Source organism: Lontra canadensis, unplaced genomic scaffold (genome assembly GCF_010015895.1).
Source record: "Lontra canadensis isolate GAN:19392208 unplaced genomic scaffold, GSC_riverotter_1.0 scaffold106, whole genome shotgun sequence".
Taxonomy (NCBI): domain Eukaryota; kingdom Metazoa; phylum Chordata; class Mammalia; order Carnivora; family Mustelidae; genus Lontra; species Lontra canadensis.
In genome coordinates, this window is record NW_022631100.1 from 1942169 (window position 1) to 1956411 (window position 14243).

A 14243-nucleotide genomic window follows, 5' to 3' on the forward strand; every position below is an offset into this window, starting at 1 on the left:
CTTCCTCAGAGGCAGCGAACTGTGCTCTGCTCGGGGCATTTCTCTTGTAACGTAAGACCAGTGGAAAACTGGCCTGGTGTCCTAGGGCAGCCAGGAGTGAAGTGGGGCCTCGGGTGACATCGGCCACCAACACACTGATCCCAGCATGCCTCCCCCCCCGCCGCCGCACTACCCACCTTCAGGCCTGTGTCAACGGGTCTGTGGGGAGCCCTTAGCTCAGCAGCCAGGTCTGCAGGTCCCTGGGTCCCCTCCAGAGGTGCTGGGGGTCAGCCAGTCCTGCCAGGGGTCCTCCCTTCTCCCATTGCGGCGGGGCTTGGGCGCCCCACACGTTCTGCCTTCCCTCCTCTGAGGTCTACTCCTCAGCTCCCCATCTTGGTCGGGGTAGCATTTCCTCAGGGAAAGTGCTGGATAAGGACATGGGTTGGGGTCCCTCTCCTTGACCTGTCGTGTTCTGGGGACTTAAAATCCAAAGCGAATCCCTGGCTGGGTGCATCGCCCCTTTACCCGAAATGACTCTTTGAACCCCCCAGTTCGGTGAGGCCTGGAGAGCTGGGGTCACTGGCCTGAAGTCGCGTGGCTGGTGGGCGGCAGGGCCAGGACTAGAGGCCAGCAGCCAGCGCCTGACCACCGGCCTGCAGGCTCCCGGCTTCAAGAGCATGCCATCCAGCTGCAACAGGAATCGAGCCGTGTTGTCTGTCTACACAGAGGCATGAACAGAGAGTCAGTTTGGGGGTGGGGGACACACTCCATGTCCAATGGCGATGTGTCCCTATGCAGGCCGAGAGCAGGGCTTCCCCCACGAAGCCTGCACCCCGCCCCGGTGCTGTTTTTACTGCCCTTGCATTCTGCTTTGTTTTTGCCTGTAAACGATGTTTTCTTTTCCCCTGGGTGCTGGTTCCAGGCTGCTCTCCCAGGCTTTGCTCCAGGCCTTCTTGGCGGAAAACAAGGCCTGGCTCTGGGGTAGGGGTGCAGGGCGTGTTGCTCTGCAGCTGTCCCAGGCCTCACCCATCCTGAGGCCCTGCTGGCCGCTGGGGTCCGGGGAGAAATGTCTGTGGGGGCAGAGGCTGTGTGGCTGGTCAGGGTGTCCTCCCCGCCAGGCTTTCCTGCTCTGTCCCTGGTCATCCACCCCCCAGGGTGCTCTCAGCCCCAGCGAGCAGGGCCTGGGACTTTCTGGGAATTTTGGGAAGCCCCTTTGCCGGGGCAGCGGCTGTGAGCAGTGCCTTGGCGGCAGGAACATTCCCATTCTTCACGGCCAGCCCTGGGATGGGAGGGAAGCCATCTGTTTTTCCATTCCACAGGGATGTTCCTTCGGCCTTCCTCCAGAGAGGAGTGGTGAGACTTGGGGGGGTGGGGGCGAGGGGCCCGGGCCTAGGGGAGGGCACAGAACCCCGAGCCCCACCTTTCTGTCTGGCCTGGCGTCACAGCAGCCTGTGGTGCCACCGTGTGCCCCCTCACAGCCTCTGCCCCAGAGTTTTCTGTCGAGATGACTTCCCCCGGAAGGAGCTGAGGTTCTCTCTCATGTGAGTGTGAGTCACAGTCAGGAAACCCTCAGCGCCATGGGGCAGAGGGCGGAGTCCTCCCGGGGAGGCAGAGCTGGGCCCCCTCGGCCTCTGTTCTCAAAGACAGCCTGGGATGCCCTGGGTCCGAGGTGGGGGTTGGGCCCAGAGAAGGCAAGGAAGGGAGAGGTGCGCCGCTCTGACCACAGGGGTCTTGAAGGCTGAGCCGTGTCCCTCTGTTCCAAGAGCAGCGGGAAGCTATTTGAGGGTTGTAACAAGGGAAGGGACATGAGCAGGTTTGGATTTACAGAAGGTCCCTCTGTCTGCAGACGATGTGGGAGGGGACTAGACCGAGGCTTCACTTTTGGTCCAGATAGTGGCAGAGGTGGCTTCCAGACCATCTTGGAGATGGAGCTGCTAGAATCTGCCAACAGGTTTCATCCATGTGGGTGGAATGCCGGAGGGGGTTCAAGGTCATGGCATGGGCCTTGGGGGCAGCATGCAGAAGGTGCCTAGTGCCCGCCACAGTGAGTAGGAGCCCCAGAAGGAGACAGAGGCATAGGGGGATGAGATCACTGTGCTGTTGCAGATGCCCCCGCAAAGGGTCCAAGATATTTGGGAGCCACTACATTGGCAGGTGGGTGCTGGGATCTAGGTTAGAACCACATACGTGTCTGTTGCCCACGCAGGAGGCAGCAGGAGCCCGGTGCCTGGAAGGGATGGCCCCGTTTGGGCACAGGACCCCTGGCAGCCTGGCCAGCCTCGTTAACCCATCTGTTTCACATTTCCACCAGGCCCGTGGCCCGCAGAGGCCCCTGGGCTTCCAGATTGTCCTTTATCCCAATGGGGTCTCAGCCCCCAGGAAGTCACCAAACGGGATCCCCGCCATAGCTGCGTGACTAGGTTCTGAGTGCCTCTGGCCCGGAGAGGGCATCTGACTCACCGTTGACGCTGAGTCACAGGAAGGACTGTTGTCCCCCTTACGAGTTTTCGTGGTTTAAAAAATGTACAATTATGTTGTTTTTGAGAGGATAGTACATGCATTTGGTAAAGGGGATTTTTTTTCAAAGTACAAAAGCTTATCGAGCACAAGACTTTTCCTCATGGGGCGCATAGTGGCTGAGTTGGTTGAGCATCTGACTCAACTTCTGATCTCAGAGTCATGAGATCGAGCCCCGCACTGGGCTCCGTGCTCAGCGTGGAGCCTTCCGGAGATTCCCTCTCTCCTCTGCTCCTCCTCCTGCTTGCATGCCCCCCTCTCTCAAATAAATAAATAAATAAAATCTTTGAAAAGAATAAAAAAGATCGTTCCCTCTTTGGGGTGGTCACTGTTGCCAGCATCTGGGTGAAGTCCCAGACTGTCCATAGGAAATTGCATCCTTTGGTCCATGTGGGTGGCACTGTTGGCCATGCCCTCCTGCTCTCACTTAACTGTTCATCGGGGAGATCTTTCTGGAGTCACAGATAATTGACCTTCTGTGCAGTGTAAGGAAGAAAAAGTTCTTCATCTACCCTCAGGGTCTTCAGCTGGACCAAGAATTCAATTCACACGAGACAGATTAACCAGAAGAAAAACCTCAAAGTTTTATGACCTGTGCATGGAGGTCCAGTAGAGAAATTGGGCCCAAAGAAATGACCAAGGTAGACAATTTTTATACTTTCGAGACAAAGAGACAATCAACGCGTGACGAATTAACAGGATATAGAAAACAGGTGTTTGCGAGCCTTAATCTGTGGGGAATTCTAATCAGAATTTAGACATGGTGAGTAGATTAACCTGTGTGTACCGCTTTCTCGACTCTCAAGTCCCCATCTCCGGCGACAAGGGTGTCTTTTTACTTCTTAACACAGGAAGGGTATTTTTCTTTTGGGAGGTTTGTTTCCTGCTTTCAGGGGCAAACAGGAGGGTCTGAGGGTCCTCGCACCGGCTGCTTCCTAAGTGACTTTTATTTAAACTCATCACCATGCCGAAGGGGCACATTTGGGGCAGCTGTCCCTAAATTCATTTGATGAGTACATGACAGCTTACTTCCGTCCCCAGCCAATAGACATTCAAATTGTTTCCAGGACGATGTTTATTCATCAGATACGTCTCAGCCATGGAGCACAAATGCAGCGTTGAACCTTTCAAAGACTGAGCATTTGTTGTTGAGAATGTGTCCACAGGGGCAGGGGGATTGGATATATTTTGTTTTCTCCCTGACTTTCGCAATTAGTGAGGATGATGTTAGGCTTTCTATAATACAACGCTCAAAAGGACAGTGGCTCAAACAATGTAGAAGTTTGTTTCCCTGTCACATGAAGGAAGTTTGGAATAAGTCATCCAGGACTGGGCTGCTAGTGCCACAGTCAGCGGGAATCCATCATCGCCATCATCGTCCTAGCGCTGACCTCTCTCCTCAAGATGACCTCACGACCCAAAATGGCTACCAGAGTCCAAGCGTCACATCTGTATCCCTGGAAGCATGAAGGAGGAGGGGGAAGGGCAATAGGTGCACACTTCCCAGCTGAGGCAGCGTTCTTTACACAGTCTGCCACACCCATGTAGGACCCATGCACCCTTGCTCAGGTGGCACACTGTGCAACCTGAGAGAATGCCATGCACATCGTCTGCAGCGTGGATTTGCATATGTATTTACAAGTGCTTTCTGGGAGATGACAATGAGACGTCTTAGGACCAAACAATACACTAGGTTAATTTTTTTATCTCGTTTTAAAGGACAGGTGTCTTTTGCTAATTTATACCAAGTACTATCCAGGCCACAGGTGGCTCTTCCCCAAACACACTTACGGCTCTTTGTCGGCACCTCATCACTCCATCAGACTGAGCTGCAGAGAGGGCCAGGAAATGCAGTGTTCAGCTGGGCTTTGCCAATGAGAAGCAAAATTCCAAGTGAGGAAGGAAGCAGGAGAAGGGGGGTGCACGTTTGCTGAGTGCCCAACTCCCTCCAGGCAGCGGGGGCAGGGCGCCAAGGTTTCAGTAACCCGGCCAGGCTGCCTTTTTCTCCAGCAGCCACAATGCGCCCACCTCCCCAGGCACATTTCCTCACCTTGCTCCCAAGCCCTGGCTTAGGATTTCCAGAAGGGGCATCTGAACGGCAATCCTGACTTCTGCGTTAACACTCGTGGCATCGTCATGAAGAAGCAGCAGTTTCCAGGAGGCTAGGTAGGGACAGCTGGAACAGACGGAAATGGAAAGACTGCACCCTGAAGCTTGCAACTGTCACTGCCTACGGTGGGCACAGGTGTAGATCTCGGCATTCCTCGCCCACATGTGCACTTTCCTACTTTGTGTCTCGTGAACTCCCGGGTAGCCTTCAAAACTCCCAGCCACACACACACCCATGGTGTCTGCTGAGCTCATCTCTGGTCCAAGAAGACTTTTCCAAGGCACCAATCCAAATCCCTTATTTACTTTAAAAGAATGAATGACTTCCTGGTCCATTACAGACCAAATTCAAGTTATAAGAAAAGAGTTGAGCTTTTAGTCTCAGTCCTTAAATGAATCGTCTGTTTTTAAAACTTGGGTTTCTGCCCCAAGCATAACAGAAAGATGACTTCAGTTCAATTCTTAGAAGGATGTCCATTTCACCCATGCGTGCAGGAGACGGAAGCGCCTCCTTTATTTGACCTCGTGTATCTAAGAGTTGGCTTTGTAAGTCAGACCCAGGAAGGCAGGAGAAAACGAGTTCACAGCCCCATGGACTTTCCTTGTCCCTTTCAAGTACTTTACATGCAGTCCTAAGGTTACCGTATTGCCCAATTAGCTTCTTCATTGCAAACTGACCCCGATTTTTTTTTAAGATTTTATTTATTTATTTATTTGAGATTGAGGCAGAGAGAGAGAGCACAAGTGGGGCAGAGGGAGCCTGACGCAGGACTCGATCCCAGAACTCTGGGATCATGACCTGAGCTAAAGGCAGACGCTCAATCCACGGAGCTACCCAGGCGCCCCGATGATTGATGTTTTTCCCCAAGTTGCATAAGTATGTGTCCAGAGCTTGACCTCAGAGAAGAATTTGGGGAATTAAACTCCATATGATCTTGTTTCTTACCCGAGTCGTCAAGGTCCCTTTGAGCACGATCTCACATGACCACTGTCCTCCAGTTACTGTGCTAAAAAAGAAAGAAATCAGGCTGGTTTACAAGAAAAACTACATTTTCCTTATGAGGCAAGCTAATCACTGTTTTAGGAAGGGTACTCTGACTCTGAGGAAAAAATGTTTCCACTGGGAAAGACTTCCTCCCCTCTGACCCCCCGACCTCTCCCAGCAGAGCATCAGGTCTGGGTTCTGGGAAAATGCATTACAACCAAACAACACGAAGCGACGAAATCAGGTCGAATATGGATCTGGAGCTTTCAGAGCGTGCCTCCCAGGCTCAGGCATCAGGAGCCTGCCCCACGAAGCTGCCACGCTCCTTCTAGAACCTGAGACTTGTGAAGTCTTCACGGTGGCTCCTGAAGGCTGGTGTTTTGAACGAGGCAGAGTGTTTTCTCCACTGGCAGGAGCGGACCCCATGCAAGAGCTCTCCCTGAGGACGTGATAGCCAAAGAGACAGAGATCTGTCCCTGGGGGTGAGAATTGCAGCCTCTCAGGACAGATGGAAACAAAGATGGGCACCTGCCCCTGGACGGGGATTGCGGGATGCAGACAGCCAGAGGTCCCCACCCCCCCTCGTGCTGCCTCCATCCTCCCAAGCCATGTCCTTGGGGCGCGGACACTCCCAGACGGCAGTTTCCCGTGCATGGCTCTGGTGTGCAGGAATCCCCCGGGGGCTCTGCCAGCCTGAAGATTGCACCCAGTAGGAAGGGATTCAGGGGAAGGAACGCACGGGGCCAGAGACCTGCTTTGAGCCAGGCGTGGTTTCCCCCGGGTTACAAGGCCACAGATGCTCAGAGTGCTTTGGTCGCTCGGGATTTCAGCTACTGGGAACAGGAGAAGCTCCCTTTTTGTAAACCCTGGGATGTTCAAGTTCTTAAGTCAAGGTAGTCCCAGTTTCTCTTTTTGGGGGGGAATCCCATGGAATGGGGGTTCTCTGGGAAGGCCAGACCGGGTCTCCCCAGACCCACAAGGGCGTTGTGTGTTACTTGGAGTGTGGTGGGCCTGGGAGATGGTGTGTCACCTCCCCAGCGCACTCCCACTTCCAGGAACCAGGCCGCCTGTGACTTCCAAATCAGCAGGTCTTGCTGAGTAAAGAGTCAGAGCCCAGGTGGGTTCCCACACTCGAGGGGCGCCTGCAGGCTTGGGGGCCATGACCATGGCCGCACCGGGCTCCTAACAGAGTGTCCCTGCAGCAGTGACCCGGCACACCCCGAGTTGTGTTATGCACCTGCCTGAGCCCTTGCTCTCCACATCTCTTCCCCGGTCTGGGTTGTGTTTAGGTTGGGTCTGTACCTAGGGGTGATTTGCTGAGTCACAGACTTTGTCAAGGTCCAGTTCTAGTAGATTCTGCCCCTTTTCCAGAGAGACTGTAGGCAATTCTCCTGCAAGATTCTGGTTTATCCCTTACAGTTGGGATGGTGCCGTCCACGGCCCTGTGCCACCTTAGAGGGGAATAGAGAGGATTTAGGGCCGAAAAGGGCATCTTCCCTGCCTTCTAGAGGCCCACAGTTCCATCGTGCAGAGAGATCTTCCCTGAGTAACCAAGCACAGGGAGTAGAGGTGGTCTGGGGTGCATGTCCGCGCAGCTTGGGAACCTGCCTCCCCCGTTTACGGGCTTTTGGGGCTTAGACACACTGCTCAGCCTTCATTTCCTCAACTGCAAGATGGGACTATTACGATAATTAGGTGAGCTGAATGATATGGAGTCACTCCCCCCGAGGAAGCCCTCCCCAACACTGCCTGTCACCTGCCCAGACCATGAGCCCCCAGCAGTGAGAAGGCATCGGCCGGAGTTGGGGGGCAGGGAGGGGCACACACCTGACCCCTGCGTCAGTAGGATGGGGACAGTGAAGGGCATTTGATCTCTGCAGTGCTGAGGGAAGGGCAGGAAGGCTAAGCAATTTCTGGATGCCCGCGGACCAGGATTTCAAGGACCAGCCCCCGGTGGCCCATTTCAGGGGTGGTAGGAGCCAACCCCAGGGCCTCAGCCTGGCCCCAGCAGGTCCTTCGGCAAAGAGGACTCGGACAGCTTCTCAGGTTGTCCTAAGAACAGGCAGGTCTATAGAGACAGAAAGCGGAATTGTGGTTGCCTAGGGCTGATGGAAATGCTCTAAAATTGGGGCTCTGGCCAACTAGAAATCATCAGATCCTACACTTGAGACGGGGGAATTGTACAGCTTGTGAATCCTATCTTCTTTTTTATTTATTTATTTATTTATTTGACCGACAGTGATCACAAGTAGCCCGAGAGGCAGGCCAGGGGGATGGGAGCAGGACGCAGGCTCCCTGCTGAGCAGAGAGCCCAGTGCAGTGCTTGATCCCAGGACCCTGAGATCATGACCTGAGCCGAAGGCAGAGGCTTAACCCACTGAGCCACCCAGGCACTCCATGAATCCTATCTTCTAAAGAGGTTTTAAAATTACAGCTGAGATGTATGGCCTCATAACACCCCGTCCCACCAAGCCTCCGTGCTGGTCCCTGCACCCATGGGGACTGGAGACAGGGGGTGGAGCCTCCAGAGCCCAGCACTGCATGGGGCGGCGGGGGTGGGGGGGCACTCACGAGGGTGGAGAGAAGCTTCCAGAGCCAAAGGCCCATTGGGGAACCAGAGAACCACGAGGCCACGGAGGGGAGCCCCCATACCTGGGGGCTGTGGAGAAGCCACCCTGCGTCCACGTTTTTCCGATTCAAAGAATGAATTTCATAGCTCAGTAGATGAGCTTACAGATGAGGCTTGTCTTTTCTTTCTTGGTGTTCAGTACTTCCCTGTGCTTATATTCTTTTTTTTAGGTCAGAAGTGCATGAGGTCTGGGGCATCTGGGGCATTGGTGAGGGTCTGACTCGATCTCAGCTTAGAGCTCGAGCTCAGGGTCGTGAGTTCCAGCCCCACACTGAGCTCCATGCTGGATGTGGTGCTTACCTTAAAAAAAAGTACCTGATGTCTAGGGTGCAGTGGGAGACCAGGTGGGGATTCGGGGTCTCCAGCAGGGGGTCGAGGCGTGGCCGGGGTTCTCAGCGGCTGACGGACACTCCTCGCTTTTGCAGGAATCATGTGGCTGGAGATTCTCGTCTCCTCCCTGCTGGGCTTTGTCATCTACTGGTTTGTCTCCCGGGACAAGGAGGAAACGTTGCCTCTTGAAGATGGGTGGTGGGGGCCCGGGGCAAGGCCCGAAGCCGAGGAGGATGGCAGCATCCGCCCTTTCAAGGTAGAGACCTCCGAGGAGGAGATCCAGGTAAGGTAGCTTCTGCAGGTGGGGCTGAGCAGGGGGGAGGACAGCGAGGCCCCTGCTGGGGCTCCCTGGAGGCTGGGACGGGCCAGAGAGCAGGTTTCCCTCCACTCTCCTCCCACTGGCAGGTGCCCAGGGAGACATGTCCAGCCTGCCCCCTCTGCCCACCCGTCCCCTCTACTCCTTCCTCCTCGGGCAGGACCTCCATCCCCTGCCCAAGTTCCAGCCATGCCCAGGTGAGGGGGTGGTGTCACCTGTCCCGGGCATGTGCATCCAAGGAAACGGAAAGCAGCTGTGTCCTCCTCCTTTGCATCCAGGGAAGCCCTGGGAGTGAGCTGGCAGGAGAAGGCCAGCAGGTTCTAACCAGGGCTTGGGCAGAGATCCTGAGTGAGAAGAAGCAAGGCTGCGGTGATGTCAGATGCTGTCAGGGTCAGCATCTGTTATGCGCCTGCTGGGGGGCGGGGGCTCGTGGTCCTGTGCAGTCCCCGCAGTGACCCTGTAGGCTGAAGACTGTCATCCCCTCTACGGACGCAGGAATTGGAGCTTGGACAAAGCAATGGGCTCCAGGTGACCAAGATAATAAGCAGGATTTGGGCTCAGGTCTGTCCAACCCCGGAGCGTGTGCCCCTCTCCCACACGCTGGAGTCTGGGGTGCCGGGTGGGGTGGGCTGCTGGCCCAGGAGGGTGAGTGGGACCCAGGGCAGCCCTGCACATTCTTTTTTTTTTTTTTCAAAGATTTTATTTATTTATTTGACAGACAGAGATCACAAGTAGGCAGAGAGGCAGGCAGAGAGAGAGGAGAAAGCAGGCTCCCCGCTGAGCAGAGAGCCTGACGCGGGGCTCGATCCCCCGACTCTGGGATCATGACCCGAGCTGAAGGCAGAGGCTTCAACCCACGAAGCCACCCAGGCACCCCAAGGCCCTGCCCATTCTTGCTTTCGTTCTGTGCACATTGGAGCACCTGCTGTATGCAGGTATGGTGCTGGGCTTCCCAAGAAGGGAGAAGTCCTGCCCGCCATTCACTCCCAGTCCTATAATCTAGAGAAGAAGTGGGCACAGAGGAAAAGGAACTGAGGGTTTACTAAGGGTACATGCCGTACAAAGTGCCAATAAAAAGTAAGATTTCGGTGAAAAGCAGAAACTGGGCTACACCCAAGAGAAAGCAGGCTGAGGCTCCTGGGGGGGGACCGCCAATGCCTTGCTGTTCAGGACAGAGGCAGGGCCCCGAGGGTCACTTCTCTCGTGGGTTCTCAGACCCAGAGCTAAGACATCTGAAACCTGGGTGCTGGAGAGCTCGGGACACTGACCGAGAAGGTAACGGTTGGGAGGCCCCCTGAGCCGAGGCGGACGATGTCCTAGCTGGATGCTCGCCCAGCAGGCTTCCTGGTCTGTGTCTTGATCCCAGCGGAGTTACAGCTTTTCCCAGTGCTGAGTCTCCGAGTCTGCAGACCACAGCCGTGGGACAACTCTGTCCTGCCGCCTGCTGATCCCGATAGCTTTTATGTGTCTCCATATGGCTGAAAAACATCCAGAAAAGAACACTGTCTCAAGACATGTGGAAATCACATGGCACGAGGGATTCCATGTCTGTAAATAAAGTTTTACCGAAACACGGCCGTGTCCGCTCGTCCGCGACTTGCCTGTGGCTTGGCTGCTTCCATGCTGCAAGGACAGAGTGGACCAGGGGCAGCTTCAAAAGCCTAAAATAGTTACTGGCTGGCCTCTGACCAAAAAAGGTTTGCTGGTCCCTGCGTAAGCCTAGATTAATGAAAGATGCGTATCATTCGTATGGTTAAAAATAGGGAAGAGTGAAGTAAAAAAAAAAAAAAAAAAAAAGTAAAAAAAAAAATACTGAAGTCAAAGGTGAAGAACATAGGGGCCTCTGGGGGGCTCAGTCGGCTCAGTGGCCGACTCTTGGTTTCAGCTCGAGTCATGATCTGGGGGTCCTGGGATCAAGCCCTGCGCCTGGCTCCGCGCTCAGTGGGGAGTCGAGTTTCTCTCTCCCTCTGCCCCTCGCCCCCTTATCAACTCAGGCGCTCTCTCTCTCTCTCTCTCCCTAATAAATTAATTGTTTAACAAGTGAACAACATAGGCTTTGGGAACAGCCACTGTTGTGGGAAACAAGGAGATTTCTCCTGGGGTCAACCTGACTGGCCGGGACACACATCTGCAGACCGACGACTCCCGTCCTCCAGCGGGATGGGACGCAGCTTTGCCTCGACCGCTCATGCTGTCTCGTGGCGGCAGGCTGCGCTCTGTCTTCTGGAAACAAACCTGCTTTGTGCTCTGCCCCCGACCCCTGTCTCTCCCCGGCTCCTGTGTTTTGCTCCAGGACTTACACCTGAGGATTGACAGGGTCCGTTTGACCCCACCTTTGGAGGACGCGCGTTTCCATTTTGGCTTCAACTCCACGTACCTGAGGAAAGTCCTTTCCTACTGGCGGAATGACTTTGACTGGAGGAAGCAGGTGGAGATTCTCAACAGGTACCCCCACTTCAAGACTAGGATTGAAGGTACGTTTGCACGTCAGCCGCTGGAGAGGGCCGTCTGTCGTGGGAGCGGCCGTCGTCGGTGCGGGACGTGATACGGACCCCACTTAGAACCCAAATACCGGTCCTCCAATGGATTTGTAGGGTCACCTTTCTGCTGGGCACAAAGATGCCAAATCCCCACCAATCTAGTGGGCATTCGAGCAAGACAGGAAAACACATAAATCATTTCAAAGCCAAAGTAACACAGAATCTGATGGAACAGCTGTGGAGAAGAGGGAGCGGAGGCCTGGGCCTGCCATGGCCACGGGCAGCTCAGCCCCTCTTGAGGCCTCGGAGTCCGGGCTACTGTGTCCACTCAGAGTGCTCGGCCCATCAGGCGAGGTCCTATGGAGGATTGCCCTTTCTGTCTCCAGCCCTCTACCTCGCGTCCCCCCTGGATGGCAGGTTGTCCCACAGCTTCTCCTGGAGGGAAGGTGCCTCTCAGATAGTCTTGCCAAGGTCACCTCAAGATCACTTGAGCTGAGGGAACTGTTGCCTCAGTGGAAAAGGTTTTTCCCCACTTTGATGGAGAAATCGTTGAGACCCATCACGGTGCGAGGTTGAGGCGTGCAGCGTGATGGTTTCGCGGCCGTCTGCTGTGAAGTGATCAGCACGGGAGGCTCTGCTAACATCCAGTTGCTCCTACAGATACGACACAAAGACACAAAGCCCTTGTCTCCATGTGGCGAGAACTCAGGATTTTTCCGTCCCTCCAAGTTCCACAGCAGGGTTGGCTACGAGACACGCTCCGGTGCTTCCTTCCCTTACATGTGGGGTTTGAACCCTCTGACCCCCCTCGTCCAGCTCTCTCACTCCCCCATAACCACACGTCTGATCTCTTTTCCTGAGTTTGTTTGTTGTTTTGTTTGAGATCCCACGTATCAGTGAGATCCTGCAGTGTTTGCCTTTCTCCGTCTGGCTTATCTCACTTAGCGAGATGAAGGCATCATGTTGTCACGAGTGGTAGGATTTCCTCAGTTTTTATGGCTGAATAATATTCCATTGTGCACACACGCACCATGATGTCTCTATCCATCTCTCCATCCATAGACATGTCTTGGCTACTGTAAATAATGCTGCAGTGAACTTGGGGAGTGGATATCTCTTTGAATTAATACTGTAATTTTCCCCAGAATGGGATTGCTGGACCATATGGTCGTTGTGTTTCATTTTTTGAGGACTGTCCATACTGTAAATGGCTGCACCCATTTACAATCCCAGCAGCAGAGCACGAGGGTTCCTTTTCCTCCGCATCCTCGCCAACACTGGGTATCTCTCGTCTGTGTCTTTTGATCATGGCCATTCTGACGGGTGGGAGGTAACATCTCGTTGTGGTTTTGATTGGCATTTCCCTTAGCATCTTCTCATGTGTCTGTTGGCCGTCTGGGTGTCTTTTTTAGAGAAGCATCTATTTGGGTCCTTTGCCCATGGTTTAATTGGGTGGTTTTTCTGCTACTGAGCCGTATGAGTTCTCTCTGTATTTTGGAGATTAACCCGTTATCAAACACACAGTTTGCAGTTATTTTGTCCCATTCCACGGGTTGTCTTTTCACTCTGTGGATGGTTTTTTTTGCTCTGCAGAAGCTTTTGAGCTTGATGTGGTCCCACATGTTATTTTTTGCTTCAGTTGCTTGAACTTTAGGTATCACATCCGAGAAACCATCACCAGGACCCATGTCGGGGGAGCTTTGTGTCTGTGTTTCCTTCCAGGAATTCCGTGGTTTCAGGTCTTACATTTAAGTCTTTGATCCATGTCGGGTTAATTTTTGTGAGTGGTGTGAGGTAGGGGTCCAGCTCCATTGTTTCCCATGTGAATATCCAGTTATCCCGGCACCACTGATCAAGAGACCATCTTCTCTCCTGTTCAGCATCCTTGTCAAAGACTAGTTGACTGTACATCCCTGGGTTTATTTCCAGGCTCTCAGTTCTGTTCCACTGGTCTGTTTGTCTGTTGGAAAAGCATATCTTAACCCCGGAAAGATTTAGAATCAAACAAATGTTGGGGCCCCTGGCTGGCTTGGTTGGTGAAGTATGTGACTTTTGATCCTGGGGTTGTGGGTTTGAGCCCCACACTGAGTGTAAAGATGACTTAAGAATAAGATGTTTAAAAATAATAAAATTTCAACAGTATGGAGAAAATAATATTTGTGAGTTGAACTCAAAGGCTTAATAGAGAGCTAGGTCTTGTAACTTTATTTTGTAACTTGAATAAGGTGAGGACTAATTTTAAATATAAATTGGTTGTTGCTGTGCCCCTTAGGGGACACTGATGTCTTCATCACGAGCCTCACAAGAGGACCTAAGCCATTTCCTCCATGCTGAAGTACATACAGGTCCTTGTATGTGATTTCCAAAGGTTGCCTTTCGCACCACTACTGCCAGATGGCCTGGCTTCCTCATGGTGACTGGGATCACTGTGCAGCCCCAGCTCTTCCCCAGTCCTCTAGCCGGTGCTGACAGGCAGGCATCTCCTGGACCCAGGCATTCTGCTGGGCTTGAGGCCCCACGGCCAGGGAACGGGCTCCCTTCCTTCACTCAGGGGTGAAGCCTACGACCCCAGCACAGGGTGAGGGTTTCTGTGAGGGAGGAAGCTCTGGGAGCTTCGTGAGCCCAACATACTGCCTGGAAGTGTGACAGAAGGCTTCCCGGAGGAGGTGGTGGCTTGTAAGCTGAGACTGAAAGGATGAATAGGAATTTGCCACTTATGTGGGGAAGGTGGTCCAGGAGGAGGGAACAGCATGTTCAAAAACCCACAGGCGAGTGGCACTAAAGGGCTGTTCCCTTCCTGGCAGCTGCAGGCTTGAGAAAGTCTTACCCCCCAGACATCATGGCACAGAGCAGTGCAAGCTCCACAGGGGCTAACTTAGGGCATCGAGTCATCCTGGA

At 53.8% G+C, this 14243-nt stretch overlaps 1 protein-coding gene across 3 annotated transcripts in view; it reads left to right on the forward strand.

The window, feature by feature from the left end:
* EPHX1 (epoxide hydrolase 1) overlaps positions 1–14243 on the forward strand; it is a 55897-nt gene that overhangs the window by 32242 nt on the left and 9412 nt on the right. For all 3 annotated transcript variants that reach the window (XM_032838720.1, XM_032838718.1, XM_032838719.1), the window contains 2 exons: positions 8645–8832; positions 11159–11339. In XM_032838720.1, coding sequence (XP_032694611.1) covers positions 8650–8832; positions 11159–11339 — 364 coding nt within the window. In that variant the 5' untranslated portion in view covers positions 8645–8649. The remainder of the gene's footprint in view (positions 1–8644; positions 8833–11158; positions 11340–14243) is intronic.